This window comes from Salmo salar, chromosome ssa23 (genome assembly GCF_905237065.1).
Source record: "Salmo salar chromosome ssa23, Ssal_v3.1, whole genome shotgun sequence".
NCBI lineage: Eukaryota > Metazoa > Chordata > Actinopteri > Salmoniformes > Salmonidae > Salmo > Salmo salar.
In genome coordinates, this window is record NC_059464.1 from 13,752,350 (window position 1) to 13,767,937 (window position 15,588).

The 15,588-nt window shown below is 42.4% G+C and overlaps 1 protein-coding gene across 2 annotated transcripts in view; it reads right to left on the bottom strand.

Annotated features, from left to right (window-relative positions):
* LOC106584199 (myosin light chain kinase family member 4) overlaps nt 1-15,588 on the bottom strand; it is a 70,863-nt gene that overhangs the window by 40,343 nt on the left and 14,932 nt on the right. The window contains exon 1 of one of the 2 annotated variants that reach the window (XM_014169209.2): nt 266-690. The exons of the other annotated variant lie outside the window; for it this stretch is intronic. Coding sequence (XP_014024684.1) covers nt 266-406 — 141 coding nt within the window. The 5' untranslated portion in view covers nt 407-690. Of the gene's footprint in view, nt 1-265; nt 691-15,588 lie in introns of those variants that run through there. 2 annotated transcript variants of the gene reach the window in all.

Genomic DNA, 15,588 nt, shown 5'->3' on the forward strand with positions numbered 1-15,588 from the left:
AATGTCCAAATCTGATGAGTCAAAAGGCGAACAGAAACTCACCTCCGCAAAACGATTCTACCAGTCACACCTGCACTACCTGAGCATGCACAAAGCCCTGCAATCATGTACCCTTTTTACTCTATCATGCTGACCTAAACTATACTATTTGATTTTTACATGGTCCTCCAGCAACAATAGTGGATGCATAAACCAGCCAGCACAGTACACTTTGGCTCAGCTCAGTAGTATGAATGAACCCATTAAGACAGTAAACTACTAGTACCTGTATGTCTGGGGAGGGTGTTTCCCTGCCCCTCTTCCTCTTGTAGGTGAATAAATTCCAGATCTGTTGCCATAGGAATGATGCCACCAGACACACGCTGCCTACTATCCAAATATCCTTATCTTTCAGAAAGTTCTCCATGGTAACTACTGGTGGTTTTAGATCTCAGAGTCGCTGCCCTTCCTCTTCCTCCTGCTCCTCTTTTTAGTCTCAGCTCAGGGCTGGATTATTTCAATCTGTCGCTCTCTTGTCGACGGCGGCGATCGGGTCTCGTGGGGCGATCGGCAGCGGGTTGGGGTTGTTGACATGGGCACCACAGTGGGCGCCAGCAGTTACGAAATAGTGAGGCCTATCTTTCTGTCTCTCTCTGACTGATCTGATCGCACTGTTATTCAGACACTCCCCCCACACTCCTCTCAGAACGGCAGGCATGTCTCTGTCCAGTCACGCTGTGCCAACCCCCCCCCCATTGACCATGTTCCCCTGACCCCCGACCCTCCACCCCGCCTGCCAAGGGACCTAAAAGGAGAGAACATGCTGTCTCAGAGACGAGAGGGGGACAGGTGTGTGTGTGTGCTACCGTTGGCTCTGTCCCAAATGGCACCCTATTCCCTGTAGAGTGCATTACTTTTGATCAGAGCCCTTTGGGTGCCATTTGGGACACAACTCATGCCTGGTATCCTTTAACTTCGTCCACAGCACTTCATGCCTGCAGAGTATATTCTCCATACTCTTGCCTACATCCACAAGGCACTAACTATTTCTGTTGTTGTGGAGTCGCTTGCTCCTCACCTCTATATCTTTCTCTCCCTCTCTCGCACACGCACACACAAGCTACATACTCATATGCTCCTGTGTGGGCAAGGTGCTAAGTACATATCTGTTGTGCACCTCTCTCTCTCTCTCTCTCACTGACACACACGCTCAGACAACACATACAGTGCCTTCAGAAAGTATTCATACACCTTGACGGACGTATTCCACATTTTGTTGTGTTAATCCCTGAATTAAAAATGTATTAAATATACTGTAGTCCAAAAAACATAAATAGGACAGCACTCTTCAGCGTGCAAGGCAATGACAATCAATGTCACAACATTTCAATTTAAGTTTATTTATAGGAGTGGTGTCCGATTTCTGTTCTATAGTTTCTGCTCTGACCTGCACTGTCAACTGTGGGACCTTATATAGATAGGCGTGTTTCTTTCTAAATCATGTCAAAGCAATTGAATTGGTCACAGGTGGACTCCAATCAAGTTGTAGTGACATCAAGGATGATCAAAGGAAATTGGATGCACATGAGCTCAATTTGGAGTGTCACGGCAAAGGGGTGCAAGATTGATTGTCTATTGAACAATAGCAAGGGGGGGAATACTTGTGTAAATAAAATAATACAAAATTATTATCTGCATTGTTGGTTAAGGGCTTGTAATTAAGCATTTCACGGAAAGGGCTATACCTGTTGTATTTGGCGATTATATCAAATTTGATATTTCTGTATATAATTTTCAATCAATTTGCAAAAATGTCTAAAAACATGTTTTCACTTTGTCATTATGGGGTATGAATTCAGGCTGTGAAACAACAAAATGTGGAATTAGTGAAGGTGTATGAATACTTTCTGAAGGCACTGTTAAAAAATGGTAGGTAAAGCGATGACTTGGGGGACTGCATATTGAGACAGGTCCACTGTCACTGATATCGCCACCTTATCTGGACTGCGGTCTCTGGCACCTATCTGTCTGACCAGAGGGGTTGATTTATGGTCGACCGTGCGACGCCACCTCTACACACTGTGAACCAAATCCCAGCAGTGTTCGAAACCTGGTCTCCTGGACCTTTAACAGGCAACAGCAGGTGGGGTAGCATAGAGCATGTGTGCTCCCCAAATGGCATCCTATTTCCTATATAGTGCACTATTCCCTGTGGGTCCTGGTCAAAAGTAGTGCACTATATAGGGAATAGGGTTCCATTTGAGATGTAACCAGGGGTTAGAGAGCAATACCTCTTAGATGTATACTTGAAAATAATCTGACCTCAGTAAGGAACAGTGGCTTCATTTTTCAAAGGTGCGTGTGTACAAAAAATACTCTAAACCTAGCATGCGCCAGTTTTCCCACAAAGGTTGGCATTTATAAATGTTGAACTTGATGGGAAAGTGTCTCCATCTCAGGTCATGCATATGCACAACTTCTAGTGCTTGATCAACTGTATTACAAGCATATTGTTCTTTGGCGGGAAATGGAGGTGTTTGATGCATGGGAACAAATATTAGGCAACCATTTATCCAGTGCTCGTTCAATAGCCAACCATGCTTGAAAGTAAATAGACTGCTACGGAGGGCACAGTCATTTATCTCATAGGCCTAATATTACTGTAGAGCTATAGCCGCGGAACGACTGTAGTTTGGGGGTGGAGGGGGCTGTGATTTTTGGGGGGATTTTTCTCCAAAATGCTATTTGGAGAAGAGCAAAAACAAACAAAAATGACCACAGACATGAAGTATCACTGCAATATTAGGTTTATATTAGGTTCAAAGGTCTGCGGAATGGCGTGTAAAATGTACTACTCAACCTCATCATACATAGGCTACATTGACTCATTTACTTGTGGAACAGGCATACAGTGCAACACGAAATAGATGCATAAAACACGCTATCAAGGCCGACTTCAAACACCAACATCAATGTGAAAGTAACCAGAGCATAACACAGCTGACTGTGATTGCAAACTGTGCCAGATAAATCCTACACATGCATTAAAATAAAAAGGCATACATCAAAGGACATACTAAGGCCTACAATTGACAAGGACAAATAAAGACAAACAAATCCGACCAAGGAATTAAGAAAATCATGAAAGACAAAAGTAAAATCTACACATTAAGGCCTTACCTGTGATTCAGCACCGCATCGGTACAGGTAGGCATAGTGGAGCTCTGTGGCGTGTTGCTGAATGAACAGCGTCTCTGTCTTGTAGCCAGCTACAATTATTCCTTTAGTGGGCAGTTAGACATTTTTTGGGGCACATTTGAGTAGCCTACAATGCTTATATGAACATCATAACTGGCAAGCAGATCTTTAGAAATGGTAGGATCAATTATAAATTGGTACTCGTGAAAAAGGTTACAGAACCCCTTGTGGAACAGCACATGAAGTATAATATGACAGTGTAATTGTGTTGTGCGCTTCCCACCAACATTGTTGCTCTGTATTCAGAGATGTTCCTTATAATGTTTTTCATTTGCCTGTCTACAGTACATTATTCACCAGAGAAATGAAACATTCTGATAATATTGAAGCATTGCATCAACAAGGTGACTCTGAGAGTATTGAAATATTGTATCAACAACAAACAAGGCGGCTCTGAGAATATTGAAAAATGGTCTATCAACAAGAAGGTTTCAATATACTAATATTGCAACATTGCAGCCACCCTAAAAAATCAGTTTGTCTCTGTCTGATATGAATGTAGTAATATAGACACATACATACATATATAGTACCAGTGAAAAGTTTGGACACACCTACTCATTCAAGGGTTTCTCTTTATTTTTTAAAATTTTCTACATTGTAGAATAATAGTGAAGACATGAAAACTATGAAATAACACAAATGGAATCATGCAGCTTTTCCAACAGTCTTGAAGGAGTTCCCACATATCCTGAGCACCTGTTGGCTGCTTTTCCTTCACTCTGCGGTCCAACTCATCCCAAACCATCTCAATTGGGTTGAGGTCGGGTGATTGTGGAGGGTATGACGCTACAAGCTTGGCTCACCTGTATTTGGGGAGTTTCTCTGCAGATCCTCTCAAGCTCTGTCAGGTTGGATGGGGAGCGTCGCTGCACATCTATTTTCAGGTCTCTCCAAAGACGTTCGATCAGGTTCAAGTCCAGGCTCTGGCTGGGCCGCTCAAGGACATTCAGAGACTTGTTCCAAAGCCACTCCTGCGTTGTCTTGGCTGTGTGCTTAGGGTCAGTGTTATGTTGGAAGGTAAACCTTCACCCCAGGCTGAGGTCCTGAGTGCTCTGGAGCAGTTTTTCATCAAGGATCTCTCTGTACTTTGCTCCGTTCATCTTTCCCTCGATCCTGACTAGTCTCCCAGTGCCTACCGCTGAAAAACATCCCCACAGCATGATGTTGCCGCCACCATGCCTCACCGTAGGGATGGTGCCAGGTTTCCTCCAGATGTGATGCTTGGCATTCAGGCCAAAGAGTTCAATCTTGGTTTCATCAGACCAGCAAATCTTGTTTCTCATGGTCTTTTGGTGCCTTTTGGCAAACTCCAAGTGGGCTGTAATGTGCCTTTTACTGAGGAGTGACTTCTGTCTAGCCACTCTACCATGCTGCAGAGATGTTTGAGCATCTGGAATGTTCGCCCATCTCGACAGAGGAACTCTGGAGCTCTATCAGAGTGACCATCAGGTTCTTGGTCACTTCCCTGACCAAGGCTCTTCTCCCTCAATTGCTCAGTTTGGGCGAGCGGCCAGCTCTAGGAAGTGTCTTGGTGGTTCCAAACTTCATCCATTTAAGAATGATGGAGGCCACTGTGTTCTTGGGGACCTCCACACAATCCTGTCTCAGAGCTCTACAAACAATTCATTCAACCTCGTGGCTTGGTTTTTGCTCTGACATGCACTGTCAACTGTGGGACCTTATATATAAACAGGTGTGTGCCTTGTGAATCATGTCCAATCAATTGAATTGACCACAGGTTCACTCCAATCAAGTTGTAGAAACATCTTAAGGATGATCAGTGGAAACAGGATGCACCTGAGCTCAATTTCGAGACTCATTGGTATTTCATAAGGTATTTCTGTTTTTTGTTTTTTTATAAATTAGCAAAAAATTCTAAAAACCTGTTTTTGCTTTGTCGTTATGGGGTACTGTGTGTAGATTGATGAAGAAAAAACTATTATTTAATCAATTTTAGAATAAGGCTGTAATGTAACAGAATGTTGAAAAGGTGAAAGGGTCTGAATATTTTCTGAATGCACTGTATCTATGATACATTTCTGGGATGTTTTATTTCAGCTCATGAAACATGGGACATGTAAAGTACTTAAGTAAAAATACTTTAAAGTACTACTTAAGTAGTTTTTGGGGGGTATCTGTTCTTTACTTTACTACTTACATTTTTGACATCTTTTGCTTTTACTCCACTACATTCCTAAAGAAAATAATTTACTTTTTACTCCAAACATTTTCCCTGACACCAAAAAGTACTAGTTACATTTCAAATGCTCAGGCAGGACAGTAATATGGTCCAATTCACGCACCTATCAATATAACGCGTTGTCATCCCTACTGTCTCTGATCTGGCGGACTCACTAAACACAAATACTGTGTTTGTAAATTATGTCTGAGTGTTGGAGTGTGCCCCTGGCTGACCGTAAATTAAAAAAATTGTGCCGTCTGGTTTGCTTAATATAAGGAATTTTATGTATAGTATTTACTTTAACTTTACTTTTACTCAAGTATGACAATTGAGTAAAAAAACGAATAATGCAAGCAGAGTAGAATTAAGCTGATACCCGCTGAAATCCAGAAAAGAGCTGTTAAATTCTACAACCATCTAAAAGGAAGCGATTCCCAAACCTTCCTTAACAAAGCCATCACCAACAGAAGAGCCCCCTAAGCAAACTGGTCCTGGGGCTCTGTTCACAAACACAAACAGACCCCACAGAGCCCAAGGACAGCAACAAAATTAGACCCAACCAAATCATGAGAAACGAAAAATAGAATTACTTGACACATTGGAAAGAATTTACAAAAAACAGAGCAAACTAGAATGCTATTTGGCCCTAAACAGAGACGACACAGTGGCAGAATACCTGATCACCATGACTGACACAAAATTAAGGAAATATAATGTACAGATTCAGTGAGCATAGCCTTTCTATTGAGAATGACCGCCAAATGCAGACCTGGCTCTCAAGAGAAGACAGGCTATGTGCACACTGCCCACAAAATAAGGTGGAAACTGAGCTGCACTTCCTAACCTCCTGCCAAATGTATGACCATATTAGAGACACATATTTCCCTCAGATTACACAGACCCACAAAGAATTCCAAAACCAATCCAATTTTGATAAAATTCCATATCTATTCATGAAATACCACAGTGTGCAATCACAGCAGTGAGATTTGTGACCTGTTGCCACAAGAAAAGGGCAACCAGTGAATAACAAACACCATTGTAAAGACAACCTTTATTTATGTTTATTTATTTTTCCTTTTGTACATCAATACAACACTGTATATAGACATAATATGACATTTTAAATGTCATTAATTCTTTTGGAGCTTTAGTAAATGGAATGTTTACTGTTTATTTCACTTTTGTTTATTATCTATTTCACTTGCTTTGGCAAATGTAAACATATGTTTCCCATGCCAAGAGAGAGAGAGAGAGAGAGAGAGAGAGAGAGAGAGAGAGAGAGAGAGAGAGAGAGAGAGAGAGAGAGAGAGAGAGAGAGAGAGAGAGAGAGAGAGAGAGAGAGAGAGAGAGAGAGAGAGAGAGAGAGAGAGAGAGAGAGAGGTCTGATTTAAATAGCCAGGAATCTTGAGTTACACTTACATGCAGCCCAGAGTCTAATTGGAACCTTTCCTTGGGCTCTCATTGGCTGTTGCTTGGGCAAATAGTGGTATAAATAGAAAATGAAAGCAGAGCACAGTTCATTTGCTGCTCAGCCTGCTGTGGTGCACAAACAGCTATTTTGTAAGGAGATTTTACTTGAAATGATCTTGATAATTTTGCCTACTTTAGTTGTACACACTGACAAAAATACATCGCTGTGACGAGACCACTTCGTTTGGATATCTGACCTCCTTATGGGACTTATGTGCCCATAAGTCCACACACTTATGGGCACAAGTAAAAAAAATCAACACAGATACAGTATAGCGAAAAAACAATTATGGCATGTTCAGTAGCAGCACATTACTGTGGCTTTCTGGTTAACTATTGTGAAATATCCCTACATTTTACTCAGTCCCTAGACACCACCTTGTGGCTCTAAATAGTTATATGCTGGATTCAGTGCCGTCCTCACCATAGTTCCACTGCAGCTTGTGAGAGGGGCTCTCAATGCAGATTCACAGAGCCATAGCCTCCACTAGTGTTAGAAGTGAGGTATTACATCAGCCTGTGTGTGCTGTGTTGCGTGTTCGGCCTGTTCCACATAGCGAACGTTCATGTAAACTTGTGAGATCAGGCAGCTTGCGAGGCTAGAATAGATCCTGCTACGTCCCAAATTGGTCCATATTCACTACTTTTGACCAGGACCAATAGGGTGCCATTTGGGATGCTTATTTAAAGCAGCTGGGATCCTACGTAAAACAAGCTGGTGATACTGATGGTTGTGTAAACGTAGGTCTTAAAAAAATAAATGAAGGAGAGACGCACACTCTAGGAGCTCAGATGAAAAAATGTTAGGTCCAACGTTTCGACAGACAAGCTGTCTTCATCAGGGTAAATATAGCTGCCATTTTTCACCAACAGAGGGCAGTACAACACCACAGTAAGAAAGCACATGTGCCTGTACAGTACAGAATACATAGAGAAATAAATGCACACCAGTGGAGGCTGCTGAGGGGAGGACAGCTCAAAATAATGACTGGAACAGAGAGAATTAAATGGCATCAAACACATGGAAACCATGTGTTTGATATATTTGATACCATTCCACCTATTCAGCTCCAGCTATTACAACACGCCCGTCCTCCCCAACTAAGGTGCCACCAACTTCCTGTGATGCACACATACACAGAAAAACACACACACACAAACAAACACATACATAACCGCAGGCTAAAAACAATGCTCTGAATAGGAGAGTGAACACACGGTTTAATGCTTGTCCTCAACAGGGCCACTTTAAGGCTGTATTGGTGGTGAGGGTGTAAAGATAGGGGTAATAGTCCCAGTGGTTTTGGCAGAAATCCTTTGATTGGCCGTAGGGCCAGACAGATTACCAGGACGTGTACTCCGAGCATGCGCTAACCAACTGGCAACTGTCTTCACTGAAATTTTCAACCTGTCTCTGACTGAGTCTGTAATACCAACATGTTTTAAGCAGACCAACATAGTCCCTGTGCCCAATAACACTAAGGTAACCTGCCTGAATGTCTGTAGCCATAAAGTGCTTTGAAAGGCTGGTAATGGCTCACATCATCACCATTATCCCAGAAACCCTAGACCCACTCCAATTTGCATACCACCCCAACAGACCCACAGATGATGCATTCTGTATTGCACTCCTCACTGCCGATTACAACCTGGACAAAGGAACACCTATGTGAAAATGCTATTATTAATTAACTACACTCAGCGTTCAACACCATAGTGCCCTCAAAGCTCATCACTAAGCTAAGGACCCTGGGACTAAACACCTTCTTCTGACAGGCCCCCCCCCCCAGGTGGTAAGGGTAGGCAACAACACATCCGCCATGCTGATCCTCAACACAGGGCCCCCTCAGGGGTGCGTGCTCAGTCCCCTCCTGTACTCCCTGTTCACTCATGAATGCATGGCCAGGCATGACTCCAACACCATCATTAAGTTTGCCGATGACACAACAGTGGTAGGCCTGATCACCGACAACGATGAGACAGCCTATAGGGGGGATGTCAGAGACCTGGTCGTGTGGTGCCAGGACAACAAGCTCTCCCTCAACATGATCAAGACAAAGGAGATGATTGTGGACTACAGGAAAAGGAGGACCGAGCACCCCCCAATCTCATTGACGAGGCTGTAGTGGAGCATGTTGAGAGCTTCAAGTTCCTTGGTGTCCACATCCCCAACAAACTATCATGGTCCAAACACACCAACACGGTCGTGAAGAGGGCACGACAAAGCCTATTCCCCCCCAGGAGACTCACAAGATTTGTCATGGGTCCTCAGATCCTCAAAAATGTATACATCTGCACCATCGAGAGCATCCTGACTGGTTGCATCACTGCCTGGTATGGCAACTGCTTGGCCTCCGACCACAAAGCACTACAGAGGGTAGTGTGTATGGCCCAGTACATCACTGGGGCCAAGCTTCCGGCCATCCAGGACCTCTATACCAGGCAGTGTAAGAGGAAGGCCCTAAAAATTGTTGAAGACTCCAGCCACCCTAGTCATAGACTGTTCTCTCTGCTACCACACGGCAAGTGGTAACAGAGCGCCATGTCTAGGTCCAACAGACTTAACAGCTTTTACCCCCAAGCCATATGACGCCTGAACAGCTAGTCAAATGGCTACCCAGACTATTTGCATTGCGCCCCCTCCACCCCCCCACCCCACCCTTATACTCTGCTGCTACTCTCTGTTTATTATCTATGCATAGTCACTTTAACTCTACCTACATGTACATATTACCTCGACTAACCGGTGCCCCTGCACATTGACTCTGTACCGGTACCCCATTTATATAGCCTCGTTATTGTTATTTTACTGATGCTCTTTAATTATTTGTTACTATTATTTTTTTTATTTTACTCATCTATTTTTGACTTTTTTCTTAAAACTGCATTGTTGGTTAACTTCTTCGGCATACAGGGCAGTGTTCGGAATTTCGGATGATTAACGTGCCCAAAGTAAAATGCCTGTTACTCAATCCCAGGAGCTAGGATATGCATATAATTGGTAGCATTGGATAGGAAATACTCTGACGTTTCTAAAACTGTTACAATAATATCTGTGAGTATAAAATAACTGATATGGCAGGCAAAAACCCGATGAAAATCCATCCAGGATTTTAATTTTTTGAGGTCACAGGCCATTTCAATGCTAGCCTATGGGATATACAAATAGATAGGACCCAGATTGCAGTTCCTATGGCTTCCACCAGATGTCAACAGTCTTTAGACAGGGTTTCAGGCTTGTTTCTTGAAAAATGAACAAGTAGTTGTAGTTTTTCCAAGGTGTCTCTCATTAGAAAAGTAGTCTTGTTGGCGCGTGAATGAGGTGCGCGCTCTTATTTATCTTTCCTATTGAACATACTATTCTCTGTCTTAAATATTATTGTTTATTTTGATATTAGAGTACCTGAGGATTCATTAGAAACATCGTTTGACTTGTTTGGACGAACTTTACCAGTAGCTTTTTGGATTTGTTTGTATGCAAGTTGAACGAGTGGATTACTGAGATCATTGGCGTCAACTTAACTGACTTTTTTGGATATAAAGAAAGACTTTATTGAACAAAACGACCATTCATTGTGTAGCTGGGACCCTTGGGATTGAAAACAGAGGAAGATCTTGAAAGGTAAGTGATTTCTGATCCTCAGATAATCGCATGGTATGCTTTCGCCGTAAAGCCTTTTTGAAATCTGACAACGCGGTTGAATTAACAAGAAGTTAGGCTTTTAAATGATGCAAGACACTTGTATTTTCATGAATGTTTAATATTGCGATTTTTGTATTTTGAATTTCGCGCTCTGCAATTTCAACGGATGTTGTCGTAGGTGTCCCGCTAGCGGTTTCACTGTAAGGTCTACACCTGTTGTATTTGGCGCATGTGACAAATAACATTTGATTTGATTTAGTAGGAAACAACTTTGCCAACATTATCATGTCATCAAATGTACTTTAAACAGATGGAAATGTTACAGTATCATGAGCTATGTTGTTGATGTAAATTGAGAAGAGCGTGGGGCCTAGGATCGAGCCTTGGGGTACTCCCTTGGTGACAGGCAGTGGCTGAGACAGCAGATCTGATACACTGCACTCTTTGAGAGAGGTAGTTAGCAAACCAGGCCAAAGACCCCTCAGAGACACCAATACTCCTTAGCCGGCCCACAAGAATGGAATGCTCCACCGTATCAAAAGCCTTGGCCAAGTCAATAAAAATAGCAGCACAACATTACTTAGAATCAAGGGTGATGATGACATCATTGAGGACCTTTAAGGATGCAGTGACACATTCTTAACCTGAGCGGAAACCAGATTGCATACCAGAGAGAATACTATAGACATCAAGAAAGCCGATCAGTTCATTATTGACACATTTTTTCCAACACTTTTGATTAACAGGGCAAAATAGAAATAGGCATATCACAGTTAGGATCAGCTTGATCTCCCCCTTTAAATAAAGAACGAACCATGGCTGCCTTCAAAGCAATGGAAACCTCCCCAGAGAGGAGAGACTCTCAAAAGGTCAATCGATAGGCTTGGCGATGATAGGGGCAGCAACCTTAAAGAAGAAAGGGTCTAACCATCTGACCAAGATGTCTTTTGGGGGTCAAGTTTAAGGAGCTCCTTTAGCACCTCAGACTCAGTGACCGCCTGCAGGGCGAAACTTTGTTATGGGCCAGGGGGAAAAGAGGGAGGAGCATCGGGGCTAGAAGCATTAGAAGAGGTGGGAGATGAGGAAATGTTAGATGGGCAAGGTGGCATGGCTGAGTCAAATAGGAATGCTGACATAATGAAGTGGTGATTAAAGAGCTCAGCTATGTGCTTCTTGTCAGTAACAACCACATCATCAATATTACAGTGACTTGCAAAAGTTTTCACCCCCTTAGCATTTTTCCAATTTTGTTGCCTTACAACCTGGAATTAAAATAGATTTTTGGGGGGTTTGTATCATTTGATTTACACAACATGCCTACCACTTTGAAGATGCAAAATACTTTTTCTTGTGAAACAAACAAGAAATAAGTCAAAAAAACGGAATATTCACACCCCCAAAGTTAATACTTTGTAGAGCCACCTTTTGCAGCAATTACAGCTGCAAGTCTCTTGGGGTATGTCTCTATAAGCTTAGCCACTGGGATTTTTGCCCATTCTTCAAGGCAAAACTGCTCCAGCTCCTTCAAGTTGGATGGGTTCCGCTGGTGCACAGCAATCTTTAAGTCATACCGCAGATTCTCAATTGGATTGAGGTCTGGGCATTAACTAGGCCATTCCAAAACATTTAAATGTTTCCCCTTAAACCGCTCGAGTGTTGCTTTAGTAGTATGCTTAGGGTCATTGTCCTGCTGGAAGGTTAACCTCCGTCCCAGTCTCAAATATTTGGAAGACTGAAACAGAATTTCCCTGTATTTAGCGCATCCATCATTCCTTCAATTCTGACCAGTTTCCCAGTCCCTGCCGATGAAAATCATGCCCACAGCAATACCGTGCTTCACAGTGGGGATGGATTTCTCGGGGTGATGAGAGGTGCTGGGTTTGTGCCAGACATAGTGTTTTCCTTGATGGCCAAAAAGCTCAATTTTAGTCTCATCTGACCCTAGTACCTTCTTCCATTTGTTTGGGGAGTCTCCCATATGCCTTTTGGCAAACACCAAACATGTTCGCAAATCTTTTTTCTGGCCACTCTTCCGTAAGGCCCAGCTCTGTGGAGTGTACGGCTCAAAGTGGTCCTATGGACAGATTGCAATTTCATCAGGCAACATGAATGTAAAGCCGGCGAGAGGTGGTTAGAATAGGATGGGAGAACAAAAGTCTGTGTTACTATAGAGAGTCAGAGTCCCGAGTGTGGGAACAAACATAGTCTGTCCCATGGTTGGGTAACAAAGAAAGTTCATAGTCAACAAAGCATGTAGGAGTCAAAAAGCAAATAGAAAAATATCAAAATGCACAATAATTTTTTTAATATATAACAACTTGGCCATTGTGAGTTCAGAGTCCCTCGCCCCAACATTGCGTACGTGTTGGAGCCGAGCGAAAGCTCGGGAGAGAGGGGGGAGTGTGGCAGAGGTACCTGTAGCAGACAGGGGGAGACAGGCCAGGGCAGATGGTTAACAGATCACCAGGTGGAATCCAAGCAGCAGTGCAGCAGGCAACGGGAGTAGGTGTCACACCCTCTTGGGAGAAGCTTTCATTTCTGGAGGTAGATTTCTTGTAGAAGATGGCAGTGGATGGTCTCTGAACAGCGGGAGGGGACTTCAAAGATCTCTGGATTTTGGTGGAGCAGGCTGCGAGAAACTCCTGCCACTTGTTGGGCCCAAAGGCATCGACACCTCTCACTTCACACCTCAGTGCTAATTGAAGTTGTATCTGGTCTGTCCTAGCAAGCTTGGAAGCCTTAAAAGGATCTGACCCTATTTTTAAATTTTTGCCTAAAATGACATACCCAAATCTAACTACCTGTAGCTCAGGACCTGAAGCAAGGATATCTATATTCTTGATACCATTTGAAAGGAAACACTTTGACGTTTGTGGAAATTAATGTAGGATAATGTAAGACATTAGATCTGGTGAAAGATAATACAAAGAAAAAAACAAAAAAAAATGTCATCATCTTTGAAATGCAAGAGAAAGGCCATAATGTATTATTTCAGGTTAGGTACAAATTAGCAGTGTGTGTGCAAAGTTTTGGACTGATCCAATGAATCATTGCATTTATTTTCAAAATGTTGTATCAAGTCTGCCCAAATGTGCCTAATTGGTTTATTGATACATTTTCAAGTTAATAAATATGCAATCTCCTAAAACGATAGCATGGTATTATTTCACTATCATAACTAGATTAACAGTTAGATTAACACAAATTTAAGCTTTCTGCCCATATAAGATAACCTCTGGTATGAGGAGTATGGTGTTTGCAACACCAGGGGCAGGGGCCAGCACAGATAAAAATGTATGAAATTGTATGAAATGTATGCATTCACTACTGTAAGTCGCTTCTGGATAAGGCGCTTGAAATCGCTAAATAAAAAGAATCTATGTCCTGGAAAGTTTTCTTGTTACTTACAACCTCATGCTATACACATTAGCCTACATTAGCTCAACCGTCCCGCGCGGGGGAGTGGGGGCACACCGATCCCGTAGAGGTTAACTCAGCATTCAGACCCCATAAAGTAAAATATATAATTGTGATGTACTTTATTTTTCATTTTTTCATTTTTCTTCTTGGCTTTCAAAATAGTATCAGACCAAACACTACTCATTCAGTTCCTAATTTAACAGCAATAATCATAATAGGCAGCCATAGCCTATATACAGTTGAAGTCGGAAGTTTACATCCACCCTAGCCAAATACATTTAAACTCAGTTTTTCACAATTCCTGACATTTAATCCTAGTAAAACATCCCTGTCTTAGGTCAGTTAGGATCACCACTTTATTTTAAGAATTTGAAATGTCAGAATAATTGTAGAGAGAATTATTTATTTCAGCTATTATTTTTTTCATCACATTCCCAGTGGGTCAGAAGTTTACATACACTCAATTAGTATTTGGTTGCATTGCCTTTAAATTGTTTAATTTGGGTCAAACGTTTCGGGTAGCCTTCCACAAGCTTCCCACAATGAGTTGGGTGAATTTTGGCCCATTCCTCCTGACAGAGCTGGTGTAACAGTCAGGTTTGTAGGCCTCCTTGCTTACACACGCTTTTCAGTTCTGCCCACACATTTTCTATGGGATTGAGGTCAGGGCTTTGTGATGGCCACTCCAATACCTTGACTTTGTTGTCCTTAAGCCATTTTGCCACAACTTTGGAAGTATGCTTGGGGTCATTGTCCATTTGGAAGACCCATTTGCGACCAAGCTTTAACTTCCTGACTGATGTCTTGAGATGTTGCTTCAATATATCCACATAATTTCCGTCCTCATGTTGCCATCTATTTTGTGAAGTGCACCAGGCCCTCCTGCAGCAAAGCAGCCACACAACATAATGCTGCCGTCCCCGTGCTTCACGGTTGGGATGGTGTTCTTTGGCTTCCAAGCCTCCCCCTTTTTCCTCCAAACATAACGATGGTCATTATGGCCAAACAGTTCTATTTTTGTTTCATCAGACCAGAGGACATTTCTCCAAAAAGTACGATCTTTGTCCCCATGTGCAGTTGCAAACCGTAGTCTGGCTTTTTTCATGACGTTTTTGTAGCATTGGCTTCTTCCTTGCTGAGTGGCCTTTCAGGTTATGTCGATATACGACTCCTTTTACTGTGGATATAGATACTTTTGTACACGTTTCCTCCAGCATCTTCACAAGGTCATTTGCTGTTGTTCTGGGATTCATTTGCACTTTTTGCACCAAAGTACATTCATCTCTAGGAGACAGAACGCGTCTCCTTCCTGAGTGGTATGATGGCTGCGTGGTCCGATGGTGTTTATACTTGCGTACTATTGTTGTACAGATGAACGTGGTACCTTCAGGCATTTGGAAATTGCTCCCAAGTATTAACCAGACTTGTGGAGGTCTACAATTTTTTTCCGAGGTCTTGGCTGATTTCTTTTGATTTTCCCATGATGTCAAGCAAAGAGGCACTGAGTTTGAAGGTAGGTCTTGAAATACATCCACAGGTACACCTCCAATTGACTCAAATGATGTCAAATAGAATATCAGAAGCTTCTAAAGTCATGATATCATTTTCTGGAATTGTCCAAGCTTTTTAA